The 16,987-nt window shown below is 51.2% G+C and overlaps 1 protein-coding gene across 1 annotated transcript in view; it reads left to right on the top strand.

Moving 5' to 3' along the window:
• The first annotated feature begins 615 nt into the window (after positions 1-615).
• RGS10 (regulator of G protein signaling 10) overlaps positions 616-16,987 on the top strand; it is a 49,182-nt gene continuing 32,810 nt past the window's right edge. The window contains exon 1 of the mRNA XM_063962702.1: positions 616-1,377. Coding sequence (XP_063818772.1) covers positions 1,329-1,377 — 49 coding nt within the window. The 5' untranslated portion in view covers positions 616-1,328. The remainder of the gene's footprint in view (positions 1,378-16,987) is intronic.

The raw sequence follows: 16,987 nt of genomic DNA on the forward strand, positions 1-16,987 counted from the left end.
CTGTTTGTTTGTGTGTGTGTGAGAGAGAGACAAGCAGTGTGTGAGAGAGGGGGAGAGATGCTGTGTGTGTGTGTGTGTGAGAGAGAGAGAGAGACAGGCAGTGTGTGAGAGAGGGGGAGAGATGCTGTGTGTGTGAGAGAGAGACAGGCAGTGTGTGAGAGAGGGGGAGAGATGCTGTGTGTGTGTGAGAGAGAGACAGGCAGTGTGTGAGAGAGGGGGAGAGATGCTGTGTGTGTGTGTGTGTGTGAGAGAGAGACAGGCAGTGTGTGAGAGAGGGGGAGAGATGGTGTGTGTGTGTGTGTGTGTGTGTGTGTGTGTGTGTGTGAGACAGGCAGTGTGTGAGAGAGGGGAGAGATGGTGTGTGTGTGTGTGTGTGTGTGTGTGTGTGTGTGTGTGTGTGAGAGAGAGAGACAGGCAGTGTGTGAGAGAGGGGGAGAGATGCTGTGTGTGTGTGAGAGAGACAGGCAGTGTGTGAGAGAGGGGGAGAGATGCTGTGTGTGTGAGAGAGAGAGAGAGAGACAGGCAGTGTATGAGAGAGGGGGAGAGATGCTGTGTGTGTGAGAGAGAGACAGGCAGTGTGTGAGAGAGGGGGAGAGATTGTGTGTGTGTGTGTGTGTGTGTGTGTGTGTGTGTGTGTGTGTGTGTGTGTGAGAGAGAGAGAGACAGGCAGTGTGTGAGAGAGGGGGAGAGATGCTGTGTGTGTGAGAGAGAGACAGGCAGTGTGTGAGAGAGGGGGAGAGATTGTGTGTGTGTGTGTGTGTGTGTGTGAGAGAGAGAGAGACAGGCAGTGTGTGAGAGAGGGGGAGAGATGCTGTGTGTGTGAGAGAGAGACAGGCAGTGTGTGAGAGAGGGGGAGAGATGCTGTGTGTGTGTGAGAGAGAGAGAGAGAGACAGGCAGTGTGTGAGAGAGGGGGAGAGATGCTGTGTGTGTGAGAGAGAGAGACAGGCAGTGTGTGAGAGAGGGGGAGAGATGCTGTGTGTGTGTGAGAGAGAGACACAGGCAGTGTGTGAGAGAGGGGGAGAGATGCTGTGTGTGTGTGTGAGAGAGAGACAGGCAGTGTGTGAGAGAGGGGGAGAGATGGTGTGTGTGTGTGTGTGTGTGTGTGTGTGTGTGTGTGTGTGAGTGTGAGAGAGAGAGAGAGAGAGAGACAGGCAGTGTGTGAGAGAGGGGGAGAGATGCTGTGTGTGAGAGACAGTCAGTGAGAGGGAAGTAACTGTCAGGGTGGGAGGGAAGGAGGTAGGGGAGCCCGCGCGCCTTGGGCCACCCAGCAGCAGAGCTGAGGAGAGGCGGAATCCAGAAGTGAGTGTCAGCTCTGCTGCTGCAGAAGATGTTCACGCGGGCTGTGGTCAGGCTGAGCAGGAAGAGACCTCCATCAGGTAGATATAGAGTGTCTGTGTGATGTGAGAGATGTACTCTCTCTGCTGCATCTATGTCACTTCTTACACATCATCTGTCTCTGATAATGTCTCTGTTTCCAGCCACATCCACAGCTCTGTACATAGGACGTAACCTGTATGTCACACTGTATGCAATCTATATGTAACCTGTATGTCACACTGTATGCAATCTATATGTAACCTGTATGTCATACTGTATGCAATCTATATGTAACCTGTATGTCACACTGTATGCAATCTATATGTAACCTGTATGTAACACTGTATGTATCAGCGTGTAACCTGTATGTCACACTGTATGCAATCTATATGTAACCTGTATGTCACACTGTATGCAATCTATATGTAACCTGTATGTCACACTGTATGCAATCTATATGTAACCTGTATGTCACACTGCATGTATCAGCGTGTAACCTGTATGTCACACTGTATGCAATCTATATGTAACCTGTATGTCACACTGTATGCAATATATATGTAACCTGTATGTCACACTGCATGTATCAGCGTGTAACCTGTATGTCACACTGTATGCAATCCCTATGTAACCTGTACGCAATCTATATGTAACCTGTATGTCACACTGTATGCAATCTATATGTAACCTGTTGTAACACTATATGCAATCTATATGTAACCTGTATGTCACACTGCATGTATCAGCGTGTAACCTGCATGTCACACTGTATGCAATCTATATGTAACCTGTATGCAATCTATATGTAACCTGTATGTCACACTGTATGCTATATATATGTAACCTGTATGTCACACTGTATGCAATATATATGTAACCTGTATGTCACACTGTATGCAATCCCTATGTAACCTGTATGTCACACTGTATGCAATCTATATGTAACCTGTACGCAATCTATATGTAACCTGTATGTCACACTGTATGCAATCTATATGTAACCTGTATGTAACACTATATGCAATCTATATGTAACACTGTATGCAATCTATATGTAACCTGTATGTCACACTGCATGTATCAGCGTGTAACCTGTATGTCACACTGTATGCAATCTATATGTAACTTGTATGTCACACTTTATGCAATCTATATGTAACCTGTATGTAACACTGTATGTATCAGCGTGTAACCTGTATGTCACACTGTATGCAATCTATATGTAACCTGTATGTAACACTGTATGCAATCTATATGTAACCTGTATGTAACACTGTATTCAATCTATATGTAACCTGTATGTCACACTGCATGTATCAGCGTGTAACCTGTATGTAACACTGTATGCAATCTATGTGACCTGTATGTCACACTGCATGTATCAGCGTGTAACCTGTATGTCACACTGTATGCAATCTATATGTAAAATGTATGTCACACTGCATGTATCAGCGTGCAACTTGTATGTCACACTGTATGCAATCTATATGTAACCTGTATGTAACACTGTATGCAATCTATATGTAACCTGTATGTCACACTGCATGTATCAGCGTGTAACCTGTATGTCACACTGTATGCAATCTATATGTAACTTGTATGTCACACTTTATGCAATCTATATGTAACCTGTATGTAACACTGTATGTATCAGCGTGTAACCTGTATGTCACACTGTATGCAATCTATATGTAACCTGTATGTAACACTGTATGCAATCTATATGTAACCTGTATGTAACACTGTATTCAATCTATATGTAACCTGTATGTCACACTGCATGTATCAGCGTGTAACCTGTATGTAACACTGTATGCAATCTATGTGACCTGTATGTCACACTGCATGTATCAGCGTGTAACCTGTATGTCACACTGTATGCAATCTATATGTAAAATGTATGTCACACTGCATGTATCAGCGTGCAACTTGTATGTCACACTGTATGCAATCTATATGTAACCTGTATGTAACACTGTATGCAATCTATATGTAACCTGTATGTCACACTGCATGTATCAGCGTGCAACCTGTATGTCACACTGTATGCAATCTATATGTAACCTGTACGCAATCTATACGTAACCTGTATGTCACACTGTATGCAATCTATATGTAACCTGTACGCAATCTATATGTAACCTGTATGTCACACTGTATGCAATCTATATGTAACCTGTATGTAACACTGTATGCAATCTATATGTAACCTGTATGTAACACTGTATGCACTCTATATGTAACCTGTATGTCACACTGCATGTATCAGCGTGTAACCTGTATGTCACACTGTATGCAATCTATATGTAACCTGTATGCAATCTATATGTAACCTGTATGTCACACTGCATGTATCAGTGTGTAACCTGTATGTCACACTGTATGCAATCTATATGTAACCTGTATGTAACACTGTATGCAATCTATATGTAACCTGCATGTAACCTGTATGCAATCTATATGTAACCTGTATGTCACACTGCATGTATCAGCGTGTAACCTGTATGTCACACTGTATGCAATCTATATGTAACCTGTACGCAATCTATATGTAACCTGTATGTCACACTGTATGCAATCTGTATGTAACCTGTATGTAACACTGTATGCAATCTATATGTAACCTGTATGTCACACCGCATGTATCAGCGTGTAACCTGTATGTCACACTGTATGCAATCTATATGTAACCTGTACGCAATCTATATGTAACCTGTATGTCACACTGTATGCAATCTATATGTAACCTGTATGTCACACTGTATGCAATCTATATGTAACCTGTATGTCACACCGCATGTATCAGCGTGTAACCTGTATGTCACACTGTATGCAATCTATATGTAACCTGTACGCAATCTATATGTAACCTGTATGTCACACTGTATGCAATCTATATGTAACCTGTATGTCACACTGTATGCAATCTATATGTAACCTGTATGTCACACCGCATGTATCAGCGTGTAACCTGTATGTCACACTGTATGCAATCTATATGTAACCTGTACGCAATCTATATGTAACCTGTATGTCACACTGTATGCAATCTATATGTAACCTGTATGTCACACTGTATGCAATCTATATGTAACCTGTATGCAATCTATATGTAACCTGTATGTCACACTGTATGCAATTTATATGTAACCTGTATGTAACACTGTATGCAACCTGTATGTATCACTGTATGCAATGTGCATGTAACCTGTATGTCACACTGCATGTATCAGCGTGTAACCTGTATGTATCACTGTATGCAATCTATATGTAACCTGTATGCAATCTATATGTAACCTGTATGTCACACTGCATGTATCAGCGTGTAACCTGTATGTCACACTGTATGCAATCTATATGTAATCTGTATGCAATCTATATGTAACCTGTATGTCACACTGTATGAAATTTATATGTTACCTGTATGTAACACTGTATGCAATCTGTATGTATCACTGTATGCAATGTGCATGTAACCTGTATGTCACACTGCATGTATCAGTGTGTAACCTGTATGTATCACTGTATGCAATCTGCATGTAACCTGTATGTATCACTGTATGCAATCTGCATGTAACCTGTATGTATCACTGTATGCAATCTGCATGTAACCTGTATGTATCACTGTATGCAATCTGCATGTAACCTGTATGTATCACTGTATGCAATCTGCATGTAACCTGTATGTAACACTGTATGCAATCTGCATGTAACATGTATGTAACACTGTATGCAATCTGCATGTAGCCTGTATGTAACACTGTATGCAATCTGCATTTAATGCTGTATGTGACATTGCATGTATCAGCGTGTAACCTGTACAGTATGTAACACTGTATGCAATGTGCATGTAACCTGTATGTCACACTCTATGCAATCTGCATGTAGCCTGTATGTAACACTGTATGCAATCTGCATGTAGCCTGTATGTAACACTGTATGCAATGTGCATGTAACCTGTATGTAACACTGTATGCAATCTGCATGTAACACTGTATGCAATCTGCATGTAACCTGTATGTAACACTGTATGCAATCTGCAACACTGTATGTGACACTGCGTGTAACCAGTGTGTAGGTTCCCAGCTGCGGGTGTCTCTTTTCATGTTGCTGGTTGCCCAGCAGTGCTGTACACCGTGTTCCCTATTAGAGATGGGTGTACCCCTACATGGTCACTGTACCCCAATATTACTGTTTCCTTACCACCAGAATTATAATCTTCATTATTCTCAATTTAAAAAAGTCTGGAACGTAAAACAAGAACCTCGTCAGATATGAGTAGGGGACGCTGCCTAAATATATTATTATGTGTAACTGTCGCTGAGCCACCGCAGGTGCTGCCATACTGCGCAATTGCGCCTGATTCACAGTATGCAAAACCGATGTTATGGCAGTTGTGCATTTATCGTGTGACTGCGCAAGTGTCTGAATCACAGCACGATGGCGGCCTCAGAGCAGATTTATTTGCGATTGACAGGAAGTGTTTGTGGGAGAGTTCGGGAATGGCGGCAAAAACGCAGTCATGTCGCGGCCATTTTCTGGTCATGTCTCAGCCTGCGATCACGCACGCAGTAACAGTGGCCCTGGCGTGTCACTTCGTGCGCAGTGCTGAGCAACAAGAGGACTACTCTGATTATCTGTGATGGGTGCGGCGTCTGTGTGCGCACATTCTGAGATATGCAAGTTTGCTGGTGGGCGTCTCACTAAACCTGCGGGCGGCAGCAGTATTTGTGCATATTTACACATTCATTGCGAATACAATAGCACATATCTCTGAATAAGGCCCATTGTACTTACACTGGTCACGCATGGTCTCTCCCCCCATGGGGTTCCGCTGCGCATAACAAAGTACATAAATGAGCAAAACAAGAACAGCGACTTACATATAAGACAATGCAGGACAAGTACATGGTATATAGACATTCCTGCATCAGTGGACAGGACACTGAGACCAGCATCAGGGTGGCCAAGACTGAGGCTTAGGTGCCATTGTAGTGACTATGGAGTAGAAGATAGTCTAAGACAGGGATAAGCACATGAGGGAAGAGGGCCCTGCTCGTGAGAGCTTACATTCTAAAGGGGTGGGGCAGATAGGGGTGACACAGAAGAGCATGGAACAAAGAGTTAGGATGAGAGTTGGCTGGGTTTGGTAAAGAAGTGGGTCTTGAAAGCCTGTTTGAAGTTTTGTAGAGAGGTGGAGAGTCCGAGGGGGAGAGGTAGGGAATTCCAGAGATAGGGAACAGCACGTGAAAAGTCTTGGAGGTAGGAGTGGGAGGAAGTAATCCGTAGGCAGGAGAGTCGACGTGCATTAGCAGAGCGAAGAGGACAGATGGGAGAGTAAAGGGAGATAAGGTCAGAGATGTAGATGGGAGAGGAGTGGGTGAGGGCTTTGTAAGTGAGTGTGAGAAGCTTGAATTAGATTCTGAAGGGAAGGGAAGGGAAGCCAGTGAAGGAGAGGAGAGGTGGACGTAGTGCGTTTGGTGAGGAAGATGAGCCGGGCAGCAGCATTGAGGATAGATTGGAGTGGAGAGAGGTAATTGTCATGTATGCCAGTCAGGAGAAGATTACAGTAGTCCAGTCGGGAGATGACCAGTGAGTGGATGAGGGTCTCAGGGCATCCTGGGTGAGAAAGGGTCTGATACTGGAGATGTTTCTGATGAGAAGTGGCAGGAGTGTGAGATGTGGTGAATGTGTGGTGTGAAGGAGAGGGAGGAGTCAGGGATTACTCCAAGACAGCGCACTTGGGGTCTAGAGGAGATAGTAGTGCCATCGATGGATAATGAGAGTGTGGGAGGTGAGGTTATGCGGGAGGGAGGGAAGATGATCAGCTCAGTCTTAGACATGTGAAGGGTAAGAAAGCGCTGGGACATCCAGGAAGAGACAGCAGAGAGACAGCTGGAGATACGAGTGAGGAGAGTAGGAGAGAGGTCAGGGGAGGAAAGGTAGATCAGAGTAACATCAGCATAGAGATGATATTGGAAGTTAAAAGAACTAATGAGTTCTCCTAGAGAGGACGTATAGAGAGAGAAAAGGAGAGGCCCAAGGACAGATCCTTGGGGGACACCAACAGTTAGTGGAAGTGGGGGTGTGGTGGAGTCATGAGAGGAGACAGAGAAGGAACGGTCAGAGAGGTAGGACGACAGCCAGGACAGGGCAGTATCACGCAGACCAAGGGCGTGAAGGATCTGCAGAAGGAGAGGATTGTCCACAGTGTCAGAAGCAGCAGAGAGGACGAGGAGAATAAGCAGAGAGTAGTGGCCCTTGGATTTGGCAGTAAGAAGGTCATCCTTCATTATCAACATGATGCGTGGCACACCGTTTCAGACCCTTGTGCTTCATTAGGGACATGCCACTTCCTCCATGATGCAGCCATATAGACCCCCATCCTAAAACACTTGTATATTTTCCATGTATATTTCTTAATCTTAATAGTAATTGTGTCATAAGAAGCATTTTTGTTGTCCTGAGGGTAGCGGCCCCCGGATAGACTGACCTGTGACCTTTCTTACAATTATTGTGTTTTACTACAGGGGAGCGTGTACAATACTAAGGCTGTCTTATAATGGGGACATGTCATGATACAGATGACGGTGTTTTACTGTAAACGAATATGTCACGATAGAGATGATGGAATCTTACAGTCTTACTAGACTAGACATGTCAGGGGGCGGCTTATAGTGTCTTACACTGGGGGACGTCACAATACAGGTGACGGTGTCTTGTTCTATTGGGCACGTTATGATACAGACAATGGTGCCTTACTATGTGTGACATGTCATGACAGAGATGATGGTGTATCAGTATGGGTGACATGTCATGACAGAGATGATGGTGTATCAGTATGGGTGGCATGTCATGACAGAGATGATGGTGTATCAGTATGGGTGGCATGTCATGACAGAGATGATGGTGTATCAGTATGGGTGACATGTCATGACAGAGATGATGGTGTATCAGTATGTGTGACATGTCATGACAGAGATGATGGTGTATCAGTATGGGTGGCATGTCATGACAGAGATGATGGTGTATCAGTATGGGTGACATGTCATGACAGAGATGATGGTGTATCAGTATGGGTGACATGTCATGACAGAGATGATGGTGTATCAGTATGGGTGGCATGTCATGACAGAGATGATGGTGTATCAGTATGGGTGACATGTCATGACAGAGATGATGGTGTATCAGTATGGGTGACATGTCATGACAGAGATGATGGTGTATCAGTATGGGTGGCATGTCAGGATGCAGATGGCGGTCTCTCACTACGGGGGAGGGTGTCACAGCTGCCACATAAGAGGAAGCGTGATTTCAGGGACAGGAAGTATTTCACAGTTCTCCTGAGGTATTTGCAATATTTATCCTCTCGTCACCTTGTTCTGCTTCGCGTTTCTCTGCAGTTTCCAGCCGCAGCATGTGATGGCGGCAGAATGCAGCCGTCTCCTCTGCCATGAGGGCAGGAGTGGACATGTCTGGCTGCTGAATGTTCTCCATGTATCGCAGCCTGATAGGAATGGCTCAGCCTATGTCAGCCGTGTCAGGATAATGTCACAGGCTCGTACACCCCATTGTCACGTACATGTAGGTGGCTCCCAAACTTTTTGGAATCATGGCACCCTAGAGAATCAGAAAACTTTTTCACAGCACCCATAGGCAAAAGTTTCTTATTGAGAGATTTAGAAAAAAAAGATATAATGTAGTAAATTGTGTTTATATGTCATCCTTAGGGTCAGTTATGTGGTGAGGGACAGGATTTGCTTCTGTTTGTCCACATATGATTGGAAGCCACCAGCACTGATTTTGCCTATTATATTGACCATAAATAACTTTAATTTGTCCTGGACCACCAGCAGGCCGCAGTGACGGTGGATAAGGGTAGGTGGCAGGCCGCAGTGACGGTGGATAAGGGTAGGCGGCAGGCCGCAGTGACGGTGGATAAGGGTAGGTGGCAGGCCGCAGTGACGGTGGATAAGGGTAGGCAGCAGGCCGCAGTGACGGTGGATAAGGGTAGGCAGCAGGCCGCAGTGATGGTGGATAAGGGTAGGCGGCAGGCTGCAGTGACGGTGGATAAGGGCAGGCCGCAGTGACGGTGGATATGGTAGGAAGCCGGCCGCAGTGATGGTGGATATGGTAGGAAGCCGGCCGCAGTGATGGTGGATATGGTAGGAAGCCGGCCGCAGTGATGGTGGATACGGGTAGGCAGGAGGCCGCAGTGACGATGGATAAGGGTAGGCAGGAGGCCGCAGTGACGGTGGATAAGGGTAGGCGGCAGGCCGCAGTGATGGTGGATAAGGGTAGGCGGCAGGCTGCAGTGACGGTGGATAAGGGCAGGCCGCAGTGATGGTGGATATGGTAGGAAGCCGGCCGCAGTGATGGTGGATATGGTAGGAAGCCGGCCGCAGTGATGGTGGATACGGGTAGGCAGGAGGCTGCAGTGATGGTGGATAAGGGTAGGGCAGGCCGCAGTGACGGTGGATAAGGGTAGTCAGCAGGCTGCAGTGGATAAGGGTAGGCACGAGGCCGCAGTGACGGTGGATAAGGGTAGGCAGGAGGCCGCAGTGACGGTGGATAAGGGTAGGGCAGGCCGCAGTGACGGTCGATAAGGGTAGTCAGCAGGCCGCAGTGACGGTGGATAAGGGTAGTCAGCAGGCTGCAGTGATGGTGGATAAGGGTAGGCGGCAGGCCGCAGTGATGGTGGATAAGGGTAGGCAGGAGGCCGCAGTGATGGTGGATAAGGGTAGGCAGGAGGCTGCAGTGATGGTGGATAAGGGTAGGGTAGGCCGCAGTGACGGTGGATAAGGGTAGTCAGCAGGCCGCAGTGACGGTGGATATGATAGGAAGCCGGCCGCAGTGGCGGTGGATATGGTAGGAAGCCGGCCGCAGTGACGGTGGATATGGTAGGAAGCCGGACGCAGTGACAGTGGATAAGGGTAGTCAGCAGGCCGCAGTGATGGTGGATATGGTAGGAAGCCGGCCGCAGTGATGGTGGATATGGTAGGAAGCCGGCCGCAGTGATGGTGGATATGGTAGGAAGCCGGCCGCAGTGACGGTGGATATGGTAGGAAGCCGGCCGCAGTGACGGTGGATATGGTAGGAAGCCGGCCGCAGTGATGGTGGATATGGTAGGAAGCCGGCCGCAGTGATGGTGGATATGGTAGGAAGCCGGCCGCAGTGACGGTGGATAAGGGTAGTCAGCAGGCCGCAGTGATGGTGGATATGGTAGGAAGCCGGCCTCAGTGACGGTGGATATGGTAGGAAGCCGGCCGCAGTGACGGTGGATATGGTAGGAAGCCGGCCGCAGTGACGGTGGATAAGGGTAGGCAGGAGGCCGCAGTGACGGTGGATAAGGGTAGGCAGGAGGCCGCAGTGACGGTGGATAAGGGTAGGCGGCAGGCCGCAGTGATGGTGGATAAGGGTAGGCAGGAGGCCGCAGTGACGATGGATAAGGGTAGGCAGGAGGCCGCTGTGATGGTGGATAAGGGTAGGGTAGGCCGCAGTGACGGTGGATAAGGGTAGTCAGCAGGCCGCAGTGACGGTGGATATCATAGGAAGCCGGCCGCAGTGGCTGTGGATATGGTAGGAAGCCGGCCGCAGTGACGGTGGATATGGTAGGAAGCCGGCCGCAGTGACGGTGGATATGGTAGGAAGCCGGACGCAGTGACGGTGGATAAGGGTAGGCAGCAGGCCGCAGTGACGGTGGATAAGGGTAGGCGGCAGGCTGCAGTGACGGTGGATACGGGTAGGCGGCAGGCCGCAGAGACGGTGGATAAGGGTAGGCGGCAGGCTGCAGTGACGGTGCATAAGGGCAGGCCGCAGTGACGGTGGATATGGTAGGAAGCCGGCCGCAGTGATGGTGGATATGGTAGGAAGCCGGCCGCAGTGATGGTGGATACGGGTAAGCAGGAGGCCGCAGTGACGATGGATAAGGGTAGGCAGGAGGCCGCAGTGATGGTGGATAAGGGTAGTCAGCAGGCTGCAGTGGATAAGGGTAGGCAGGAGGCCGCAGTGACGGTGGATAAGGGTAGGCAGGAGGCCGCAGTGATGGTGGATACGGGTAAGCAGGAGGCCGCAGTGACGATGGATAAGGGTAGGGCAGGCCGCAGTGACGGTGGATAAGGGTAGTCAGCAGGCTGCAGTGGATAAGGGTAGGCAGGAGGCCGCAGTGACGGTGGATAAGGGTAGGCAGGAGGCCGCAGTGATGGTGGATAAGGGTAGGGTAGGCCGCAGTGACGGTGGATAAGGGTAGTCAGCAGGCTGCAGTGACGGTGGATATCATAGGAAGCCGGCCGCAGTGGCGGTGGATATGGTAGGAAGCCGGCCGCAGTGGCGGTGGATATGGTAGGAAGCCGGCCGCAGTGACGGTGGATATGGTAGGAAGCCGGCCGCAGTGACGGTGGATATGGTAGGAAGCCGGACGCAGTGACGGTGGATAAGGGTAGGCAGCAGGCCGCAGTGATGGTGGATAAGGTAGGCGGCAGGCCGCAGTGACGGTGGATAAGGGTAGGCGGCAGGCTGCAGTGACGGTGGATAAGGGTAGGCGGCAGGCCGCAGTGACGGTGGATAAGGGTAGGCGGCAGGCTGCAGTGACGGTGGATAAGGGCAGGCCGCAGTGACGGTGGATATAGTAGGAAGTCGGCCGCAGTGATGGTGGATATGGTAGGAAGCCGGCCGCAGTGATGGTGGATACGGGTAGGCAGGAGGCCGCAGTGACGATGGATAAGGGTAGGCAGGAGGCCACAGTGATGGTGGATAAGGGTAGGGCAGGCCGCAGTGACGGTGGATAAGGGTAGTCAGCAGGCTGCAGTGGATAAGGGTAGGCAGGAGGCCGCAGTGACGATGGATAAGGGTAGGCAGGAGGCCGCAGTGACGGTGGATAAGGGTAGTCAGCAGGCCGCAGTGGATAAGGGTAGTCAGCAGGCCGCAGTGACGGTGGATAAGGGTAGTCAGCAGGCTGCAGTGACGGTGGATAAGGGTAGGCGGCAGGCCGCAGTGATGGTGGATAAGGGTAGGCAGGAGGCTGCAGTGACGATGGATAAGGGTAGGCAGGAGGCCGCAGTGACGGTGGATAAGGGTAGTCAGCAGGCTGCAGTGACGGTGGATAAGGGTAGTCAGCAGGCCGCAGTGATGGTGGATATGGTAGGAAGCCGGCCGCAGTGATGGTGGATATGGTAGGAAGCCGGCCGTAGTGACGGTGGATATGGTAGGAAGCCGGCCGCAGTGACGGTGGATAAGGGTAGGCAGGAGGCCGCAGTGACGGTGGATAAGGGTAGGCAGGAGGCCGCAGTGACGGTGGATAAGGGTAGGCGGCAGGCCGCAGTGATGGTGGATAAGGGTAGGCAGGAGGCCGCAGTGACGATGGATAAGGGTAGGCAGGAGGCCGCAGTGACGGTGGATAAGGGTAGTCAGCAGGCCGCAGTGAGGGTGAATAAGGGCAGGCTGCAGTGACGGTGGATAAGGGTAGTCAGCAGGCCGCAGTGAGGGTGGACATGGTAGGAAGCCGGCCGCAGTGACGGTGGGTGTTGGGTATGCTTGCCTGGTGGCCACTCATTCACCAAATCATTTTTATAATAAGATCTTAGTTTACGTTTCGTCTGTTTCATTTTAATCCATTGGAAAAGTTTAAATTCATTTGTGAATAAATAAATAAAATTAAAAAAACACAGAGGAAAAGTAATAATCCGGGATTTTGTTTTGTAATCTGCGGCAATTCCATCGATTTTCCGGCGACTTGCTAATCGCAGTCCTGATTTTTCTAATGTGGAAGATGACGGTCACTAAATGTAATAGCCAGCGATTTTGCAAGTCAATGGAAATGCCCCAGAAAACGTTTCCAAACCACAGACGCGCCTCTCGCTGCTGACACTGTGTCGGAATAAGTGAATAGGTAATTTTCCACTAGCACATGCTTTACAGATGTATTTATTTATGACAGGAAATGGTAAAGTGACTCTGCTCTTCCTCATAGCCTAACACACTGTCAGAGACGTCTGCGGCCAACCCCACCGGCGGCGCGTGTGGGAAACATTGTACAATGCGCTCGCTGTGTAACGTGTGTGAGCGTCTTACACATATGCTGCACTGAGCACTTCCAGCTGTGTATTTACACCTGCATGTCTGCAATCACTCCTCTATCATACATCCAGCACTCCTATTCCCAAATATATACTCCTATTTACCTCATCCACAGTATGTCCAGCCTATCGCTACGTCCCCAGCACAGCTTGTCTGCCCTGTCCTGTATTCTGTCCCACGCACCCAATTCTATCCTTCTCTCCTAGGGCCTCATTCACTGCTTGCAGCCCTTAGCAATGCAGGTGCAGGAGGAGATGCATATTACTGTACCTCCTGCCTCCATACCACCTCCTAACTACATAATACCTCCTCCCTGCATACCACCTGCATACTACCTCCTGCCTCCATACCACCTCCTGCCTCCATATCACCTCCTCCCTGCATACCGCCTCCTCCCACCATACCGCCTCCTCCCTGCCCACCACCTCCTCCCTGCATACCACCTCCTGCCTGCATACTACCTCCTCCCTGCATACCACCTCCTGCCTCCATACCACCTCCTGCCTCCATACCACCTCCTCCCTGCATACTACCTCCTCCCTGCCCACCACCTCCTGCCTCCATACCACCTCCTTCCTGCATACCACATCCTCCCTGCATACTACCTCCTCCCTGCCCACCACCTCCTGCCTCCATACCACCTCCTTCCTGCGCCTCCTCCCTGCATACTACCTCCTGCATCCATACCACCTCCTGCCTCCATACCACCTCCTCCCTGCATACAACCTCCTCCCTGCATACCACCTCCTCCCACCATACCGCCTCCTCCCTGCATACTACCTCCTCCCTGCCCACCACCTCCTCCCTGCATACCACCTGCATACCACCTCCTGCCTGCATACTACCTCCTCCCTGCATACCACCTCCTGCCTCCATACCACCTCCTTCCTGCATACCACATCCTCCCTGCATACTACCTCCTCCCTGCCCACCACCTCCTGCCTCCATACCACCTCCTTCCTGCATACCACCTCCTCCCTGCACACCTCCTCCTCCCTGCATACCACCTCCTGCCTCCATACCACCTCCTGCCTCCATACCACCTCCTCCCTGCATACAACCTCCTCCCTGCATACCACCTGCTGCCTCCATACCACCTCCTCCCTGCACACCTCCTCCTCCCTGCGCCTCCTCCCTGCATACCACCTCCTCCCTCCATACCACCTCCTCCCTGCATACCGCCTCCTCCCTGCATACCGCCTCCTCCCTGCATACCACCTCCTGCCTGCATACTACCTCCCTGCATACCACCTCCTGCCTCCATACCACCTGCTGCCTCCATACCACCTCCTCCCTGCATACTACCTCCTCCCTGCCCACCACCTCCTGCCTCCATACCACCTCCTTCCTGCATACCACATCCTCCCTGCATACTACCTCCTCCCTGCCCACCACCTCCTGCCTCCATACCACCTCCTTCATTCGCCTCCTCCCTGCATACTACCTCCTGCATCCATACCACCTCCTGCCTCCATACCACCTCCTCCCTGCATACAACCTCCTCCCTGCATACCACCTCCTCCCACCATACCGCCTCCTCCCTGCATACTACCTCCTCCCTGCCCACCACCTCCTCCCTGCATACCACCTGCTGCTTCCATACCACCTCCTCCCTGCATACCACCTCCTCCCTGCACACCTCCTCCTCCCTGCGCCTCCTCCCTGCATACCACCTCCTGCCTCCATACCACCTCCTGCCTCCATATCACCTCCTCCCTGCATACCACCTCCTGCCTCCATACCACCTGCCTCCATACCACCTCCCTGCATACAACCTCCTCCCTGCATACCACCTGCTGCCTCCATACCACCTCCTCCCTGCACACCTCCTCCTCCCTGCGCCTCCTCCCTGCATACCACCTCCTGCCTCCATAACACCTCCTCCCTGCATACCATCTCCTCCCTGCATACCACCTGCTGCTTCCATACCACCTCCTCCCTGCATACCACCTCCTCCCTGCACACTACCTCCTCCCTGCATACTACCTCCTGCCTCCATACCACCTCCTCCCTGCATACCACCTCCTCCCTGCATACTACCTCCTGGCTCCATACCACCTCCTCTCCTCCATACCACCTCCTCCCTGCATACCACCTCCTCCCTGCATACCACCTCCTGCCTCCATACCACCCCATTCCTGCATACCACCTCCTTCCTGCATACCACCTCCTGCCTCCATACCACCTCCTCCCTGCATACCACCTGCTGCTTCCATACCACCTCCTCCCTGCATACTACCTCCTCCCTGCATACCACCTCCTCCCTGCATACCACCTCCTCCCTGCATACCACCTCCTGCCTCCATACCACCTCCTCTCCTCCATACCACCTCCTCCCTGCATACCACCTCCTGCCTCCATACCACCTCCTCCCTGCATACCACCTCCTGCCTCCATACCACCTCCTCTCTGCATACCACCTCCTGCCTCCATACCACCTCCTCCCTGCACACCACCTCCTCCCTGCACACCTCCTCCTCCCTGCACCTCCTCCCTGCATACCACCTCCTGCCTCCATACCACCTCCTCCCTGCATACCACCTGCTGCTTCCATACCACCTCCTCCCTGCATACTACCTCCTCCCTGCATACCACCTCCTCCCTGCATACCACCTCCTGCCTCCATACCACCTCCTTCCTGCATACCACATCCTCCCTGCATACTACCTCCTCCCTGCCCACCACCTCCTGCCTCCATACCACCTCCTTCCTGCATACCACCTCCTCCCTGCACACCTCCTCCTCCCTGCATACCACCTCCTGCCTCCATACCACCTCCTGCCTCCATACCACCTCCTGCCTCCATACCACCTCCTCCCTGCATACAACCTCCTCCCTGCATACCACCTGCTGCCTCCATACCACCTCCTCCCTGCACACCTCCTCCTCCCTGCGCCTCCTCCCTGCATACCACCTCCTGCCTCCATACCACCTCCTCCCTGCATACCGCCTCCTCCCACCATACCGCCTCCTGCCTGCATACTACCTCCTCCCTGCATACCACCTCCTGCCTCCATACCACCTGCTGCCTCCATACCACCTCCTCCCTGCATACTACCTCCTCCCTGCCCACCACCTCCTGCCTCCATACCACCTCCTTCCTGCATACCACATCCTCCCTGCATACTACCTCCTCCCTGCCCACCACCTCCTGCCTCCATACCACCTCCTTCATTCGCCTCCTCCCTGCATACTACCTCCTGCATCCATACCACCTCCTGCCTCCATACCACCTCCTCCCTGCATACAACCTCCTCCCTGCATACCACCTCCTCCCACCATACCGCCTCCTCCCTGCATACTACCTCCTCCCTGCCCACCACCTCCTCCCTGCATACCACCTGCTGCTTCCATACCACCTCCTCCCTGCATACCACCTCCTCCCTGCACACCTCCTCCTCCCTGCGCCTCCTCCCTGCATACCACCTCCTGCCTCCATACCACCTCCTGCCTCCATATCACCTCCTCCCTGCATATCACCTCCTCCCTGCATACCACCTCCTGCCTCCATACCACCTCCTGCCTCCATACCACCTCCTCCCTGCATACAACCTCCTCCCTGCATACCACCTGCTGCCTCCATACCACCTCCTC

Source organism: Pseudophryne corroboree, chromosome 3 (assembly GCF_028390025.1).
Source record: "Pseudophryne corroboree isolate aPseCor3 chromosome 3, aPseCor3.hap2, whole genome shotgun sequence".
NCBI classification, from domain to species: Eukaryota; Metazoa; Chordata; class Amphibia; order Anura; family Myobatrachidae; genus Pseudophryne; species Pseudophryne corroboree.